The sequence below is a fragment of the Cucumis melo genome, chromosome 12, assembly GCF_025177605.1.
Source record: "Cucumis melo cultivar AY chromosome 12, USDA_Cmelo_AY_1.0, whole genome shotgun sequence".
Taxonomy (NCBI): Eukaryota; Viridiplantae; Streptophyta; class Magnoliopsida; order Cucurbitales; family Cucurbitaceae; genus Cucumis; species Cucumis melo.
The window spans coordinates 13250236-13269500 of record NC_066868.1 but is presented as its reverse complement, the minus strand read 5'-3'; the positions used below and the strand labels follow the sequence as shown (position 1 = coordinate 13269500).

The 19265-nt window shown below is 37.3% G+C and overlaps 1 protein-coding gene across 1 annotated transcript; it reads right to left on the bottom strand.

The window, feature by feature from the left end:
- Positions 1-447: 447 nt before the first annotated feature.
- Positions 448-18428, bottom strand: LOC103499828 (mitochondrial fission protein ELM1). The gene is made up of 10 exons (XM_008462944.3): positions 18008-18428; positions 17512-17750; positions 17332-17428; positions 7673-7822; positions 7425-7551; positions 2352-2464; positions 2211-2274; positions 2013-2106; positions 1792-1900; positions 448-993 (listed from the first exon to the last, which is right to left on the bottom strand). Exons 1-10 carry the CDS (start codon positions 18188-18190, stop codon positions 892-894), a joined length of 1278 nt encoding a protein of 425 aa, XP_008461166.1. The 5' UTR covers positions 18191-18428; the 3' UTR covers positions 448-891.
- Between the last annotated feature and the right edge of the window lie 837 nt (positions 18429-19265).

The following is a 19265-nucleotide window of genomic DNA, read 5'->3' as shown; positions in this document are numbered from 1 at the left end:
GAATTTAATATATATTAAATATGCAAAATAATATTTATTTTATTAATTATAAGTAGGAAAAAACCGACATACAGTCAAGGCCTACCTTTGACGGAAGAGGCAACTGAAGCTCGTGCTGATAACTTGTGAAAACAAAGTACAACCGAAATACAAAAACGAAAAAAATATAATATTAAAATAATAATATAATAAAATATAATATATAATATAAATAAAATAAATAACAGAAAAATTAAGAGATCTCAAGTTTCACCCTTCCTCCAATTTCTTTGCTTTCTCTCCATGTTTCTTCCATTATAAAACTAATTAGTCGACATGTGACTATAACTACTAAACACATTGTAATGAGCATCTATATATTATATTAATATTTATAAATAAGCTTGTTTTTCTATCATATTTTGATTTTTATGCCAGTTGGTGCACAATTTATTAAAAAGTTACTAATGCCCGCAAAGTTCAAAGCTCAATTAATAAACCATGAAACACCTGTCAAACTCATTCAATTACTTATACACGTCTGTTCTTTCCCACAGTGGCTAGGAACAAATGAATTTAAAACTCTACTTATTTTCTCAGTATAATGAAAAAAAATTTACAAGTTTATATTCCACCGTACGGTATAAAAATTATCCTTAACAAAATCTAAGAGTGCCAGATCTGTGGTAAAGAGCAAGCAAAAGCCTCTGCCTATAATACAAGCCGCACTAACAAACAGCTGCTGCTAGCTTCATTATTTCATCTTTCAAATTTCGTCCAAAAATTGGATTTGAAACTGTTAATGCTTGTAATTCTCTGTTCCTATGTGCACCATTGTACAAAAGTAATGCTCAAATGATGAAAGGGCCCCTTTTTTTTTTACAACTGGAGCCTACTTTGTGCTTCCTATGGCTATGGCCGTATTCCCCAGCCACGCTTGGCTAGTTCTTCCCTCACACGAGTAGCTGCTTCGGCTGTGTCGTTCAGTGGAGGATAACTCCAGCTCTCTGAGATCTGAAATGTTAAATAGAGTACATGTAAGGAGGATCAGACATCCATAGGTCAACATCAGAAGGGATGTGGAGAACTCACGCTGAAGATTAGCAAAGTTTTGAAGGAGAGAAAAAGAACACGAGAACAAACGCTAAAATGTGTAAATGCAAATTGAATCTGACTAGACCAATTTTCCTGAATACTGGAATTAAGGTGAGAGGTGTCATTTTATTGTGGTTCTGAAATCAGGGCGTATTTTTATGCAATTTCTTATTTTACATTATTCCATGCTTATCTATCATTGTCATCAAAATGGCACGAATTAGGTAAAATTAACATGGTAACACAGTTTTTAATGAAAAGAAAACTATGAACTTTCACAGCCAAAAAGTGAAAGAATACAAGGACATAAGAAAAAAGACCAAAACAAAAACCATGAAAGGAAGGCCACACCCTATAGAAAAGTGGACCAATCAATCACAATGGAAATTTACAGAAAGCCTTTGAATTCGAAGCCCATAAAGAATTAGATTTTTGTTTAATATTCCTCCTCGTACTCAATGGTGTATCACCCCTGGCAAACACTGAATTAGAAGGGACAAACTTAAGGAGAAGTGTCCTTCGTCAAAGCCAAACAAAAACAATAAGATAGAGATAAATTTAGAATATTCCTTCCATACTACAAGTTAGCTTTTAATTTTGCAACATTGAGTTAATTAGATCACACATTCAAAGGAAGGAAAAAAAAAAACATCGAAAGATGTGTATCACTGTGGTCAGAAAGTATGTAAAGCAACATGAAAAGAAAAAAATACTTACATCCTCAGTCCCGGTAAATGGGCGGATGACTCCTCTCTCCTTCAAGGATTTATGGAACGCTGAATACTTCCACTTACAGCGTTCAGTTCCAATTACATAGACAGGCTTCCTGCAATAATAACACAGAAATTATCAAAAAAAAGAAAAAACAGGGGATAAACACTGTGACTAAACCACTAAAAATGAAACCAGGGAGTTAATCATGAGACAGACGATCATACCCAGTACTGCAAACCTCACTTATCATGCTAACTGAATCTGCTGTTACAACGAATGCATCTGCCCAAGCTAAATGGCCCATGTGCGGATTTGGCTCTGACAAATGTTAATATTGAACTACTGAATTAAATTAGCAAATATGGAAACAACACTTCAAAACTACAGACAAACTTATTAAACTCATTTCATAGTAAATGAACCTTGTCTATCCCAGATGTAAACTTTTGGATTATCCCCAAGTTCTTTCACAATAACATTATACACCTGTCAAGAAAAAAACAAACTATCTAATAAGAAAGGTCACATCTGGACATTGCTAAGAATTTTTTACTCGATACTACCTTCTCAGGAGTTCTGTCAGAGAAGGATATTCTGACGCTTCCACAGCTTGCAAGAACACTCAGCAAACCAGTGGCCAGCTGCTTTGCAAGATCCACACCATATCGACAGCGACCTGCAGAAAAAAATATTACAATTCATGAACATGTTATCATTTTTCTTTAGAAAACGGAAATTTTTATTTATAAAATGAAAAGAGACCGAAGATAAAAGTACAAGGAAACCAAAAGCAAAAATTCCAACAAATAAGTAGGAAAGAAAAGAAGAAAAGAACTAAGCAGGAGAAATAATCAATTCAAATTTAATGTGAAGAGGCTTCAACCAGAGCTAAACCAAAGCAAGGAATCTAATGAAGAAACTTATCCAGTAAAGACCGTTGAATTCTTTCAAACTAAAGCTTTACCAGAAATCTTGAGTGTCATCTAAGCTTGAGAACAAGCACACAGAATATTGAAGAAAGAAGGGCCCCAACATAACAACGAAACTTTGACCATCTTTAATAAAATTAATTCTGTAGAGGGTAGTAGCTTCAACCCAAAAAGACTACCACCGAATCAAAGTGCAAAGGAGCATTCCTTAAAACCGAGGACAAACTTAACACTCACCCAACTAAAGACAACAAGCTTCTACAATTGAAGAAAATATGGATAGAATCTGAGAGACAATGGAGATACATTCAACCTTATACCTTGAACAAACTGCTCTCCCAAAATCCTATGGAACAATAAGTCAAAAGCTTTCCCTATATGCTCTACTAAAAACAGTCAATCAGGAATTTGGTTCAACCGATGAAAATCAAATTCTACACTACTCACGCTAACAAAAGCATCCACATCAGAATCATCAGGGCAAGAGAGATCCTTGGAAGAAGAGTGATAAGCAACACCTCTAGTAAATTGAAACTTTGAACTCAGGATTGAAAGGGTCAATTCATTAAAATCCTTTGAAGAACTATTAAACCACCGGGCACCAATTCACCCAAAAGCTTAAGATGGTGGTTAAAGACAAATTTAGTTATATATCACTAACACTCTCCCTCACTTGTGGGCTTGAAATATTTGAAAGACCCGACAAGTGGAAATCAATTTTAATTGGGGAGGAAACGACAATGCTAGGACTTGAACACAAGACCTCCCTGGACGACGACCTGCTCTGATACCATATTAAACCAACAATACACCCAAAAACTTAAGCTGATGGTTGAAGGCAAATTTAATTATATATCACTAACAAGAACAATCACACCTTTCCAATCTTTGAAGACAATTTCTCAAAACAAAGGAACTTAAGCTCAAACACACTTCTTCTCTAACAAGTCAGAATTAGCTACTAGAAACTTGGAAGAAGAATGATCAACTCTCCAGGTATAGTGCAAAAGAAAAGCTAGAACAAACCCCCTAGAAACAAGAAAATCTTCTTCCAAAGATATGTATTTGAAATACCATAGAAGCTTCTTTGTAAGCATTGACTTCCTAAAATCTACCACTAGTTGTTTGCAAAGACAAATACGGTGCAGCACTTTCATCGTTCCCATGCTTGCTCTCTTGTGACAACCCAGATTGCTTTGCTAATAGGTTGAGTTCTTGAGGTTTGTCCAAAATCCTAAACGACTCAAAGGGATATGAATATGAAACAGGCCCTTAGAGTCCCAAACAACAGAATCCACATCGGCACATCGACTCTTTTGAGACAATTCAATTTCCAAAGGCTACGATAAATATCTTTCTCTAAAGGAGAAGAATTTAAATATTTTGTCAGATTTTATCGAGAACCTTTCAAGAAGGCTACACTCTCCAAATTCCCAAAATGGAAATCCCTATTAACGTGATCCATACCTTGCTCCCAATCCTCTCCCCTCTATTTATAACTAAAAACCCCAAAGAACACTGCAACTAATTACTAATAAGCCCTTGCCCTTGCTCATAAACATAATAATAATCCTAATATAACCATAACTAGGGGGTCTTACAAAGTCCTGTTCTTTTGTTGATTTTTGCAATATTGTACAAATTAGTTCTTTTATATAGAATCTTCGACACATAATTTTTTGTGTGATGACAGTTTTCCTCAAGTCCTCCATAATTGAGAGGCTTTGTTAGTTCTTCTCGGAAGGAACTTCTCAGCTCTCTATCCCTAGGTTGTTTGTTTTATTTTTCTAATCTCCTTTTTTAACACACGCTTGGGTTCCTCTCAAGCCTACCTTCCAAAGACGCGTCATAATTGCATGGTTCCACAAAACACAAACTATGCCTCTGAAGGGAGTCAACTGAAAAATAGCATCAACCCACCTCTTGGGCTAACACCAACTCAACTTAAAAATTTCCAGCACCCTAGCCCACGATGATCACTCCCAAGAGAATTGGAAGAACATATGACATTGGTCCTCATCAGTCGTCACTAGCTTTGTTGCACCTCCTGATCCTAACATAATCTTGTACTTTGAGACTTTGTCTCTTTTCATTAATACAATGAAAAGTGTGTTTCCCTTTTAAAAAAAGTCATAACTAGCTTTGCATAAAACACACCAGCTGGGATTCAAAATACAATCAGGCTTCTTCTCTGGATAATATCTCTTGTGTTCAGCTTCCCTTGAATGAGGACCCACATAAAAACCTTCACTTTCTTCTGGAATACTCATCCCCCAAATTATCTAATACAAACTACTATCAATAGGAGGCCAAAAAGAAGTAACTAGGGAAGCAAAGATTTAATTGAGACGTGCCCATCACTATTAAGGGCCCAAGGTTTGGAATCCTGAACCTTTGATAACCTTTTACTCTCGAGACCTATAACGAAATTGAACTGATCCCCTTTAATGTCTCCGCATCCGCCAAATTACTGCTGAAAGGGATATCCAATCATTTTTTTTTCTAAGGAAACGCATCTCTTTTATTAGATAGTAATAATAAAGAGACAAAGCTCCAAGTACATTAGGGGTATACAAAGAGCAGCGAGAAATAGAAACTTAGGATCAATAGGCGCACTAGGACATGTCAACTAGGTTGACACCCCCTAGCACCTTCACCATAGACATCCAATCATTAGAGGAAGGGACCAGAATTGGGTGAGCGATCACCTGCAAACAGTAAAATCCCAGCAGACACAATATGGAAGTTATTGCTTTCAACACAGGACAATATGGTTCCCTTGCACGATTACAAGGAAAAATATGGAAATAATCAGGATATTAAAGAAAGATAGAAACAAACACCAGGATGTTCGAGAGATCCGTACTCTCCACACTGTGCTTCCACAGCTATGGCCAAGACAAACTTCTTCTTTGACGCATGCTACTCAAAATATGGTTCCCTTCCACGATTGGAAGACAAAATAAGGAAATAATAAGATACAATCTCATACAAGGAAATGTTAAAGAAGATAAAGCCAAGCACCCAGATAATCGAGAGATCCATACTCTCCACCCTAAGCTTCCATAGCTACGCCCAAGACAACCAGGACAACCTTCATCCTTCAAGAATACGACTCATAATACCTTCCAGAGATCCCAACCTGATATTCTACTGGCCAAGCACAAATCCAGACTTGGGCCCCCAACTTTTAGCCATACGGCCCAAGTTATGGGAAAAACCCTTCTTTCCTTTTCTCTAGATATCCAAGTAATTGGTGGCCTAACATATTGTTCTACAAAACTCTCCTTGGACTGGGCCAAGTTGAACATTCTTGAAGGTCCGCTCCACGTTCTAATCCACCACCCAAACACCCTTCCAAAACATTTTACTCCCATTGCCTAGATTGATTTTGTCCCATCTCTCATCAATGCTACACACATTAAAAATAGACTGTCAATGATCTTTTCCTGCTTCATGACCCTTTGATTTAGGAACCCATTCACCCATTTTAAAGGAATGTTTACTGACAATGATATCCTTCCATAAAGAACCTTTTTCAATCATAAATCTCCATCCACATTCGGCCAAGAGACTCAGATTTCTGCATGTCAGGTTGCCTATTCCAAGGCCTCCACTACAACTTACGAATTCACAAAGATGCTCCCATATTCCTCAAAAAAACCTTTCCTTTCCACCAGAAGAAGAAGAAGAAGGAAAAAAAAAAAGAGAGAGGAATCTGGAATGATTTCCTCCAGATTCTTCACTATTCCAGCACGCATAAATATGGATAGAAATCAATAGAATTCTAGAAAGAACAGTATTAGCAAGGGTAAGCCTGCCTCCTCTTAAGCATATAAAGTTGCTCCATTTTACCAACTTGGTTGCCCATTAACAAACACCAAGGAGAGATGTTTGTAAGTCAGCCTTTTATCCATTTGATCCATCTTTCAACAAAGGCGTTTTCTTCAATGGACTTCCAACAAAGATCCCAGTCCACCATATCGTAAGCTTTTCTCAAAGTGCAACTTCATGACCCAACCTTTCTTCTTGCATCTATAATAATCCACCACCTTATTTGCAATAAAAATGGAAACAAGGATTTGTCACTGTCACACAGGCCGATTGGTTCTCCTCATTCTGTTTGCAAGGACTTCGGCACCACCTTATACATACTTTGTCACCAAGCTTATGGGTAAATAATCAACAACTTTAAACACTAGATTTCTTAGGAATTAAAAACAATAAGTTCTTCAAAGGTTTCATTCTCTTCTATTTTTTGTTTACTTTCTTTTGGGTTGCTTACTTGCATCCTTGGACATTTTTTTCCTTTTCATGTATCAACAAAAATTTGTTTCTGATTCAAACATATCCATATAACCTTTCTCAAACCTAGCTAGTCAAAATGCTCTCTAAAAAAAGCACAATTAATATAATGTCAACAACAGACCAAAATTCAATCAAAGACATACCAACAGCAACAGCTGAATCTACTCATACATCTATTTTTGGTAAGAAACTACTCATACATCATAGTACAAAAAAACATAAACAAAAATCCGCCCACTATATGGAAATGCATACGCTGGGGATCAGAATATAATTATCACAATAGCAAATAAACATGGAACAATCCATTTCTGTAGAAAATGAATATCAACAAAAAACAGTGGATAGCAAAAATTTGATTAAGGCCAAGTGACAACCCAATAGATTGGAAAAACTCACTAGTCGGCCCTCCTACGTTGACCACCAATAAGGGTTTTGGAAGAGGAGCAAACACATCATGCCATGCACTAGCTGCACTACGTAATGCAGCAAAATCAATCTGATGTAGGGCTCCAACAGTCAATACCTAAATTTTGAAAATTTTAGAACAGACTGTATTTTCTCAATAAAGAGAAGGGAAAACGACACAATAAGACTAGAAAAGTTATTAAAGAATAAAAAGAGATATTTATGGTCAGCACACTTACCACGCGTTGATCTGGTGGTTCCCGTGGAGTTATCCACTTCCTTATAAATCGAGGAACTTGCTCTTGTGCTTGTGGAGTTAAAGGATAATAATCATGATGCGGGGTGATGACCAAGTCGAACCGATTCAATTGCAACCTTGGATGTTGAATCTTACTCCAAAAAGAAAAGAGATATATTTTTATCAGAAAAATGAATAATAAATATAAGAGCTTAAACCTTAAGAAAGTAATAACCGCTGATCAACATACACAAAAATCAAAATGAGCAACTGTCACAGCTACATTAAAAATTATTCAAACTTTGAAGTATATTCAATCTGGACATGTTCCAATATCGCCAGAGAGGCTTCAACGAATAAGAAGAGATACCAAAAAAATTCACAAGAGATGGTGAACCTCAAAAAGCCACTTGAATCAAACCCTACAAAACTCAGTAACTCCCCCAATGAGTAAGAACATTTTTTCAAAAAAGAAATGGAACTAAAAAGTTGAGAGAGCCATAAGAAATATATCTAAAGAGATCAAGATTTATTCTTTATCCAATAAAATAGTACTTATATAACCAAACATGCCTTCCATATGCCAGCTTTACGAAGTATTCTATTTTTTTTGTAATAAGAATAACAACCTCAATGCACGGGCATAAAAAAAAAAGCCCACAAAAGAAAGGGAGACCTTTACAAGAATGGCATCCAACTGTACAGGATCGAGATCAAAGGGCAGTTACAAAACTTCAAAATCAAAGCCCACAGAAAAACATGCAAGTGAACCAAAGCCCAAGTTTCTCTAACATCCCTACCAATGCCCTTAAACACTATTCTATTCTTTTCATCCCACAAAACATAAACAATGGCACACACACAAGCAAGCCAAAGAAAGGGCCTTTCTTCCCAATGGCAGATTGAGGAGGAACTGCTCAAGCTATCTCTTATATATCTCTTACGTATGCATTATAAAGCCGAACGACTGAAAAGGAATGCCAAACATGTTAGGCAAAACCACAATACAAGAGAATAGAATCCAAGTCTTCCTCCGCCTTCCTGCACATGATGCAACAAAAAGGCCCAACCAACCCAACAACTTCCTGAAAAGCCTATCCAGCGTGCTAATACGGCCGTGGAGAACCTGCCAATAAGAATCTCAACGTTCTAGGGATCTTTATCCACCACAAAGATGAGAAAACAGTCTCACCCCAAGAAAAGGGTTCATCAGACACAGGAAGTAGGACTTACACAAGAAGCCATCCAAAGGATTGGGGCTCCAGACTCCCACATCTCTCCTCCCAAGACGAAAAGGGTGGCTCTCAAGAAGAGAAAGGAGGGAAACCACATCAACCGTTTCCCAATCGAAAAGGGCATGACCGAACACAAAGGAGAAAGAACAAGAGCTCCCAGTCCACGTAAGTATGATTTAAGAGACAATAAATGATAGAGCCAGGGGAAGAACCACAAAGAGGTCTTTCACCCACACAGTGATCTTCCCAAAAATACGTTTGTCTCCCATCCCAACCATACAATGAACCAAGGAATAAAAACACGAAGCTCTATCGAAATATCTTTCTAAGAATTCCGCAATCCAATAAATGTCGTTAATCCCTTTAGTCAACCACTCGAAAGGATGGGGCCAAGTGTACTAGCTATAATCCTACACCACGAAGAATTGGGCTCAAGGGAGAAGCATGAGAGCCATTTGGCTAGGAAGCCTTTGTTTCGGGCCCTACGATTCCCAATGTCAAGACCCCCTAAAGACACCAGCTTCTCAATGACCTCCCATCTGACCATATGAACCCCTTTTCCTTTCCCCTCATCCACAGCCTCCCACAGGAAATCATGCATTAACATCTCCAAACACTTGCACACTTCCCCGAGGCTCTAAGAAGAGAGAAGAAATAGATCAGAATGCCACCAAGGATCAATTTATTAAAAATAAGATGGCCCGCTTCAGAAAAGAAATTCTTTTTCCAAGAAGCCAACCTTTTTTTTTGAAACAGAAACGAGCTTCTTTATTAATGATAGTAAATGAGACTAATGCTCAAAGTACAAGAGTAATATACTATGACCAATAGGGAGAAAAATGACTAAAAGGACAAACAAAATAACGATACAAACAAGCCAAAATCCTCTATAACTTAAACCAAAAAGGAGAATGAATAACCAAGCAAAATAATGCTCTTTCAATAAGAAGCCAGTTTCTGCGGAAGAATTGCACACTAAAAGTTTCGAAAAGAAAGTAGATGGAACACCAAAGAGATACAAAAACGATCTTGAGCTTGAGAAGACTTGCTAACAATTTTCAATCCAACAAACTGCAAAGTAACATTAAATTCTATGAAAAAGGAAACCATTCTTGCGCCCGATGAGAGAAGATGAAACAAACAAACCAACTCAACCGAAGTGCCGAAAATTGATGCCCACAATAAGCTTCAAGATGAGAGAAGAGGGAACGCCGAGGGAACCATCCTTGCTGAATCTTCACTAAGATGAAAACCAAGAATTACTAAAAGTTTTAATTGTTCAATCAGTTGGAAACTATTCTTGAGCCCGACATCTTCAATGAATCTAGGGGGAGAACTAAATTAAAAGTTCAGGAGACATGAATCCCAACCTCTTTATCTACAACCTTCTAACCTCACTGAAACCGATTATTGAAACAAAAAGTGACTAAAATCAGATTTCAAACAAAAACTAGTTTGCATTTTTCTACTATCAACTTTAAATGGGCTGGAATTTCGCAATCCTTAGACTGAAAGGGGTTTCCTGAGGTCTGTTTTCCATCAATCAAATCCTCTTCATTCTAAAACAAATCATTGAGATCCGTTTCTAAGGGATCCTTCAAAGAATGATCCTCTAACTCATGTAGCTTCCACAAATGATCACCTTCGACCCTGCTTACACTAAAAGAAGAGTCAAAATCTGAATCATAATTCTTTATGGATGGAGCACCTGGAGTTTGGCAAGGGGAACCTCTAAAAACTTTTACTTTTGAGGAAGGAAGGTAAAGAAAAAACAGAACATTTAGAATGTGGTTGGCAGGATCTCTGAGGGTCTGATCTAGTTGAAAGAGAAGGAACCTGAATCCATGTGCAATTAACCTCCAAACAATCAGGGCTTTGATCTAAGCTCCATTCTGCCCTTAAGGCACTCTTTTCTGAATTCTGGATGTTTGACCTAATTCAAGATGAAGCAGCTTGGCCTTGAGTGTCTATTACCTTTAAATTAATTATTATTGAACAAAGACAGCCCACTTTAGAAAACAAAAAGGCTATCTATGTTTCCCAAAAAAAAAGGATGAGAACCCAAATATTTCACTGGAACAATATATTAGAAAATGAAGACTATACAAAAATTATTGATGAACTTGCACCATAACCAAAAGCAAAACAGCAATGTAAAAGAATGTGGTTTGAGTCTTGCATGAAAATGATGGCCTGTGGAAATATTGCACTGCAACTACAAAGATTGAAGGAGCCAATAAAAAATTTGAGAATCGTAGAGTGTGAAGCTCATCAAAGAAATTCTTTGGTTGTTGAGAAATGTAGCACACCTACCACCAAGATTTTGCCCAACCATTTTAGCCGAAGTTGGAGTATCAAAACAATTCATTAAACCCGTTTGAAAATATATCATTACATGACCAAGAATTTGTGAAGGAATGAGTTGAAATAAACCCACAAAAGGAGAGCAGCAAACCAAGTTGAGGAGAACCAAACCCAAGACGGGTTGCACAAATTTAAAAAGGTCAGATCGTGTGAAACACGTGTTAGGAATTGAGCACACTTGTTGGGTCAAATTGTGTGGGTTTGTTCAAAATAATCATGCATTTCCACGGATTCTACCTCATTGTCTTCCAAGAAATCAGTTGCAACTAAAAATTTGAGCTTCTTCAAATCAGTTGCGGTTGTTATCCTCTTCGTCAAAATTGCCTTTATCTACTATCACGACTACTTTTCCAGCCTCTTACCCCTCACTACCGTTCACCCATCCATGCCGCCACCGTCTCCAATAACGATCTTAGAAACTATGGTGGGTCAGACTCTCTTGGCTTCTTCTTCTAATACCAAGTTAACCACCATCCTTCAAACCTCAGACATGGAAGACGACCACTTGGATCCCAATCAATGGCTACATATTGTCCTCCCTCGGCTTTCAAGAATAAACTCTGTGTTATGTCTATGCCTACTGCAAAGAAAAACCAATTGGCCAAAAAACAAAAACTTCTCCTTAATGAATTGGGACTTTAAGCCAACAGACCTTCCTCATCCATCACAACAGGATCACTGATTTATCGTAATCATCATCTCTTGGAATGCTAGAGGTTTGGTTTCAATGACCGGGAAAAGAGGGCTCTCTCCAAAAGGGAGATCGTCAAACACAACCCTTCCATTGTCATCCTCCAAGAGACTAATACCAAAGACATCAACATACTCTTTATCTGATTCCTATGGAGCTCTCGATTCATTGGATAGATTGTCGAGAGGTATTCTTATCATGTGGAATGACCCCGCCTTCACCACCTTTGACATCACCAAAGGCCGCTTCTCCCTCTCCCTACAAATACTATTGGCGACGGCTTCTCCTTTTGGTTGACAAAGGTTTATGGCCCTTGCCGATACAAGGATAGGCCTACATTCTGGCAGGAATTGTATGTCTTATCAGCCTTATGTGAAGACAGCTGGATTGTAGGGGGCAACTTTAATGTATCTAGATGGAGACATGAAAAATCCAAAGGAGGACCAGTCACCAAATGCATGAGGCAATTCAATTTCTTCATTGTCAATAGCAATCTAATTTATCTCCCCCATCAAACGGGCTCTATACATGAACTAAAGTAGAGACAACCCCACCACAACTCCATCTTGACAAAATCTAAAGAAGCTTCAGTGAAACGACTTAGCAGGCCTACTTTCAAACCATTATCTCATTTTATTACAGTTGGGTTTTGCAACATCGGACCCATCCCCTTCATATTCAAAAATATATGGATGGGACATGCCTCCTTTATTCTTTGATTCAAAAATGGTGGAGCGAAACCCCTTTGCTTGGTTGGTCGGACCATGGGATCATACAGAAACCCAAGGCCCTCAAAATTGTTATCAAGGAGTAGAACAAATCCACCTTTAGAAGTCTCACACCATTAAAGAATCAGCTTTTGTTTGACCTGGCAGGATTAGACTCACTAGAAGCGATTGGTATTCTCTTCCCTACTAACTTAGACAAGAAAAAACTCCTCAAATCCCAGATTCTTTCTATTAATACCAAAGAGGAGATATCTTGGAGACATAAAAGCAAACACATGGCATAAAGAAGGATATATGAACTCTTTCTATTTCCACCGCCTTATGAATGCTAGAAAGAGAGCACTATGAGAGAAATCCTCTCCTCCTGAAGAAGAGATTGTAAAAGAATTTGTCTCCTTCTACAAGACTTTACAAAAAGTTTCTAGACACAAGTATCTTCCACCAGTTTTTTATCATAATCTTATCTCCCCCAACAAGCAAAAGACCTTGAGACTCCTTTCACTGAACGTGAAATATTGGCAGCAACGAAGGATCTTAGTACCAACAAATCTCCTGGTCCTGATGGTTTCACCGTTGAATTCTATAAAAAGTTTTGGAACATCCTACAAAAAGATACCACGAGTGTAGTCCATGACTTCTTCATGAAAGGCATCCTCAATGCTAGCCTCAACGAAGCCTACATCTGCGTCATACCCAAGAAGATTGACGCTCGTACTGTGAGTGACTACAGGCCAATTAGTCTTATCCCTTGTCAATACTAAATCATTGGTAGAGTTCTATCAAAAAGACTCAAGAGAGTTATGCCTCGCACAGTCACTCGATTTCAATCTACTTTCATTGAGGATCGACAAATTCTTGATGCCTCCTTAATTGCCATTGAGATTATTGCATAATACTTCAAGAAAAACAAGCAGGGGATTGTGGTTAAGATTGATATCGAGAAAGCCTTCGATAAAATTGATTGGGATTTTCTTCACCTTACCCTTAAAGTCCAAGGATTCAGTGACACATGGTGCAAGTGGATTAATGGTTGTATATCTTCCTCTAGCTTCTCTATAATGATTACTGGTCAACCTTGGCCTAGAAGGAAGATCATAGCTACAAAAGGCCTCAGACAAGGAGACCCATTATCACCTTTCCTCTTCATCATTGTTAAGGATTGTCTTAGCAAAATGCTCATTGATGCCAGCACTTAATGGTTAAATCAAAGGTTTCTCTCTTGGAAATAATTCTCTTCAAATCTGTCACCTTCTCTTCACATATGATACCATCCTCTTTTCTAAACACAAGGAGGACGCTCTACAAAACCTTTTCAACCTTATTGACTCATTCGAAAAGGCCTCGGGTCTCAATATTAGCCTCACCAAATTTGAGCTCTTGGGAAACTAATCTGCCCTTTGTCGAATTAAAGAGGATTGCCGCTAAATTCAAATGTAAACTACAACACTGGCCCAATACTTACCTCAGTCTCCCTCTATTTGGTAAGCCCCAACAGGTATCCTTCGAAGCTGATCATTGAAAAGGTGGAGAAAAGACAATCCTCTTTGTATCACAATCAAATGTCAAAGGGTGCTTGCCTCACCCTCCTACAAGCCACTCTCACAAGCCTTCCCACATATTCCATGTCTTTATACAAAATGCCCACTACAGTAGCACAATCATTAGAAAAACTTTACAGGAACTTCCACCGGGAGGGTAGCACTTCATAACATGGCTTTAGATGGGAAAAGATTCTCAACCCCCATGCTTAAGCAGGCCTTGGTCTGCAAAGGCTTATGGACAAAAATCGAGCTCTTTTGACCAAACAGATTTGGAGGTACTATCATTTGGCTCTTTGGAAACAGGTGATTGACGCCAAATACAAGGCTCCTCCTCTTGGCTCTTCGCCTAATCTCTCTTTCCCGAACAGCACTAAAGGACCATGGAGAGACATTTAGTACTTTTATATCTTATCAAAGACAAAGTCAAAATCTCCATAGGCAATGGTAGAAACACATCCTTTTGAAATGATAGATGGATCAACTCTACGCCTCTCAAGAAGCTGTATCCCAGGTTATATAATTTATCCACACAAAAAGATTCTTCAACCTGCAACCTTTGGAATTCTATCCACAAATGGTCACCTATCTTTCAAAGAAATTTAAAAGATGATTAGACTTGTGACTGGCTTAATCTCATGAACGCCCTTCATAACATCCACCTCTCTTCGTCTAAAGAGAGATGAATTTGGGAGCTTGATACCAAAGGACAGCTCTCTACTAAATCCCCAACCATTAATCTGGGATTAAACCAAAACACCTTTGAACTCATTTTCCATGACACCATATGGAGTGATTTCTACCCTAAAAAGATTAAGTTCTTCCTAAGGGAGATTAGTCATTCAGCCATCAACACATTGGAAAAGCTTCATACTCAACACATTGTTGCCCCATCTATTTAGCAGGACCAAACTCTATGAATCATCTTTTTTTGCATTGCACCTTTGCTGACAGATTTTGGAAGAGGATATCCTCCTTCCCTTTGGATGGTGCACTTCCCAATGATACCATTAGAGCCCATGCATTCATCCTCATTGGTCATCCATTCACCAAACGAAAACAGCTCATTTGGAGGCATTTGATTTGAACCTTTTTCTGGATCACAAGGAAGGAGAGAAACGCTCTTTTGACATCTATTTCGACATTATTATCCTTCATGTTATGAATTGGTGTAAATTTTTAGCATTCTTCAACTCTTACACCCTTTCGTCCCTTATATCCAATTGGAGAAATATAATGCAACTCCCTTGGTTCTAGCTTCAGCTGTTTTTTGTGATTTCATTCATCAATGAAATTTGTTTCATATCAAAAAGAAATAAGCACAACTTCCTTACTTTTTGCCTTAGATTTTTCTTCCCTAATTTTGTCCATCTTACTCGGTCCATGCATGGATTCCAAATTTCTTTTGGATTTCCTATTGTATGTATTTCTTTCAAGATTCCATAACCTTGGTTGAATTCTAAATCTTCTTTTAACCCAACAAGCTCTTGGTTTTCTTTTTAATTATTTCTTTTTTGAAATTTGAACTATTGTCATTGGTTCTGAAAGTTGATTCACGTTTTGAGTAAAATTTCCGAGCAAAAGTTGGATTTCTTTTAATCCCTTCTTCGTTTCCTCCAATACTCTAGGATGATGTACAAATTGGGTGTTATTGAATAAGTTTCAACCTCAAAACTGTTATAGGACTGATTCTTCAGTTTTCTTGAATATGTTTCAACCTTTCTTGGTCATTCTCCCATAATTTCTGCCCCTAAATGTATTAGTTCTGCTATAAAATTTCTTTCTTGGATGATTCTTTAGATTTCTTCTTACTTTTCTTGGATTTAAAAGGGTTCTCCCTAATTAGGTGTGTGTTGTTCAAACTACAAGCACAAATCACAAAGCTCCCTCTTGCGATCAACACCAACAGAGTTCCCTGGTCTTCCACCGGCAGCAGTCAATGGCAAAATGACTGATTTGATACCAAATTGATGTAGCCTAAGAGATAAAACAATAACCTTCTTCAAGAATCAAATCGAAGTCTTTATATGGAATCAAAACTTATCAATTAAAGAAGATAATCCCTTTATTTATAGAGAATTGGAAAGCAATTTAATTATAATCCTAGTTGATCAAAGAAACTAATCCTAATCCAAATGAATCAATGAAACTAATCCTAGTCCTCATAAACCAAGAAAACTAATCCTAATCCTAGTCAATTAAGGATTAGACGAAGTCACGAAGATATCCTAATTTACTCTAATCCTACTACATCAGTTCAGTCTTCAATCACATGCACAAACTCCTGGATAAAAGAGCAGCCCAAACTACCAACCTCCAAAGCATGAGAACACGAAAGAAGAGCAAGGGGTCATTGACAAAAAGGGACAAATTTTCAAGTAAACAAGAAACTTGATTCCCCCAACACACAGAAAACACACACAAGGATCAACTACTTCTCTCTCTAATATTTCAATTCAAAATTTCACCCAAGAAAAAGAATAGTAAATTTCACAAAAAAAAAAATAAATAAATACAATAACCTCTCTGAGAGGGCACACCAACAGCTTTCTCTCCCAACTATAGGCTACTTTTGCTTTGCCAAAGAGCCTTAAATGGCTGAGCTGAAGGATTGCAGATAAACTTTTCATCTCAATCAATTCATCCATACGGCCATACTAGGGACCCTGTTGTTGCCCTTATTACCAATAACATGCACCTTCATAATGTCATCTTCTTTTTATTGGAGTAACCAACTCCAGTTAAGATGAATATAAGCAAAAACATGAACAATAACACACGTCAAACACAAGACAGGTCTGATTAAGATAGTTGAAAAATAATGACAAAAATCAAGTTGAAAAAGGAAAACAAAATGGATAATTATGAAAGGTTTTAGTCAAAAGCATTCAAATGGAGGAATTGAAATGTCCCAAACTCCAAACCTCCTTCTAGGACTCCTTCAAACCCTGTTCATCCCTTTCACTCCAACCAAATACTTGATAGGATTGCAAAAAGAAGTAGCTTGCAGAAGAACTATTCCATTTACATAATGATCATCAAACATATCCCTTAGCCAAATGCAGGCAACATATGAAATATGACAAGAATAATAACTGCCATACCTGCACAACAAAAACATTCTCTGATACCAGTCGCCTAATGGAACTCGTAATAGTTATGGTATCTCTACCAGATGCAACCACCAATAGAGGTCCATTCCTGGAAATTATAAAAGTACACATCATAAATGAATTCTGATAATCAAATTTCTTCCTGTAAAGATATTCCAAAAAATAATTTACTTTTCATAAGTCTCCCGAACCATAGATACAATATGCTTCAAGTCAGCTTCTAAAATGCATGACAAGCCCGTGCTTCCACCATTTTCTGAAGATAGAGGCACAAGTTTTCTCCCTTTGGATCTCACCAGGACCCGGGTGTAAACACCTATCAGGGTCATGATATAATCTAATTTTTTGTGAAGAGAAACTGGAAGCCAGTGCAGCCAATCATTTATTCCTCCTCTAGGCCTTGTAACCCGCTGCATGTAAGGAGAGCACATATTAGATACAGTTGTTAGTCTCAGGTTTTCATTATGAATGATGAGTATTTCTCGTTTTTCATTGAACTTGGAAATACTAGAGTTGCTTCTGACTACTAGATAAATTTAACACCCAGACCCGGATGAGAACGCACGTAAAAGCAATAGCCACCCCCTCCCAAATTAAACAGTAAAATTTAATGAATTCCACACGAAAACAACTCAACTCTCAAAATAGGTGAATTTGCAAAACTTACATAGAGCACATGCTTGTCAGCCAGACCAAGCGCCTGAACCAAACCGATACACTGATTTTCAGCACAGGAAGAGCCGTTGCCGATGACAACAGCACGCCTTATAACGCCATAAACGCCTCCTTCGAAGATTTCTGCTTTGACCATGGTAGGGCTAGATGGCTCCCTCAGACGTATCGGTCTCATCGATCACAATACGATTGTTTCAATCAATACCCTAAATCTTCCAGAAAAATATCAACCTTTTTCCAGAAACAAACGTGAATAGAATGTTGAAATTCGTTGTGAAAAGGAAAACAAAACTTGCGCAGTTCTGCAGAACAACGGCGATGGGAGTTCTCTCTTCGACTGCGCTTGCGTCTTCCTAACTTTTCTTCTTCCCATTTACATTTTCCTTTTTTATATTTTTATTTGAAAAATTGACAAGATTTCTATCAAGTTGATCTCTTTTATGAAAACACGTTTTTACTTTCTTTTTTTTTAAGATAAAAAACATGTTATTTTTTAACATTTTGGATAATATGAGAAATATTAATCATTTTTTTACTTCTTCCTCGGTTGTTGGAATTCTTTATTTCCTCTTATAGACCAATAAATATTGCACCAAAAGATGATTAGGGGCATTTGGTTCTGGACTGTGGGAGGAGAGAGGAGAGGATTAATAATCTAGGTTAAGGATAAGGATTATCGTGTTCTTGAGAATTCTCTCTAGAACTTCTGAAGTTCATAATTCTCTTCGAATTCCTCTATTTATAGAATTTTCTGGTGGGCTTTTATGGACTTGAGTCTAGTCTGGTCCATGGACCATACGGTCAATCACATGATTTGGGTCGTATTTTATTTTACCCCTGGGTCAATCACATGATTTGGATACACATGATTTGGGTCATATTTTATTTTAGGCTAAATTAAGCTTATTTTTTGGTCAATTGAATTTTAGTCCAACTAAATAATATTTAATTGAACCAAAATAATTAATTTGATACACGTGATTAGAATGGTCCAATTTGTCTTTAAATTTAATTTGGGACACATGTAAATTTTTAGCTAATCCCAAATACAATTATTTTAGTAAATAAGGTGACAATTTGTGATTGGTTCCAAAATTTCTTATTCAACAAATGCACCCTTTTGCATTTATGAACGTGTATAGGTGGGTGAATCTCGAAAAGATAAATTTAAAATCCAATTACGAGCTTTTTTTTTTTTTTTTTTTTTGCTCAATTTGACATATCCAATTAATCAAACTATGAATTTAGTA

What these genes read in the sequence shown, in the direction of transcription:
- LOC103499828 (XM_008462944.3), bottom strand. Translation starts at nt 18,190, where the DNA reads ATGAGACCGATACGTCTGAGGGAGCCATCTAGCCCTACCATGGTCAAA. An exon ending in AGAATGTTTTTGTTGTGCAG is followed by an intron (nt 7,823 to 17,331) that starts GTATGGCAGTTA and finishes TTTTGGAGTAAG; the next exon opens with ATTCAACATCCAAGGTTGCA. An exon ending in CAACGTAGGAGGGCCGACTA is followed by an intron (nt 2,465 to 7,424) that starts GTGAGTTTTTCC and finishes TTTTTTCTGCAG; the next exon opens with GTCGCTGTCGATATGGTGTG.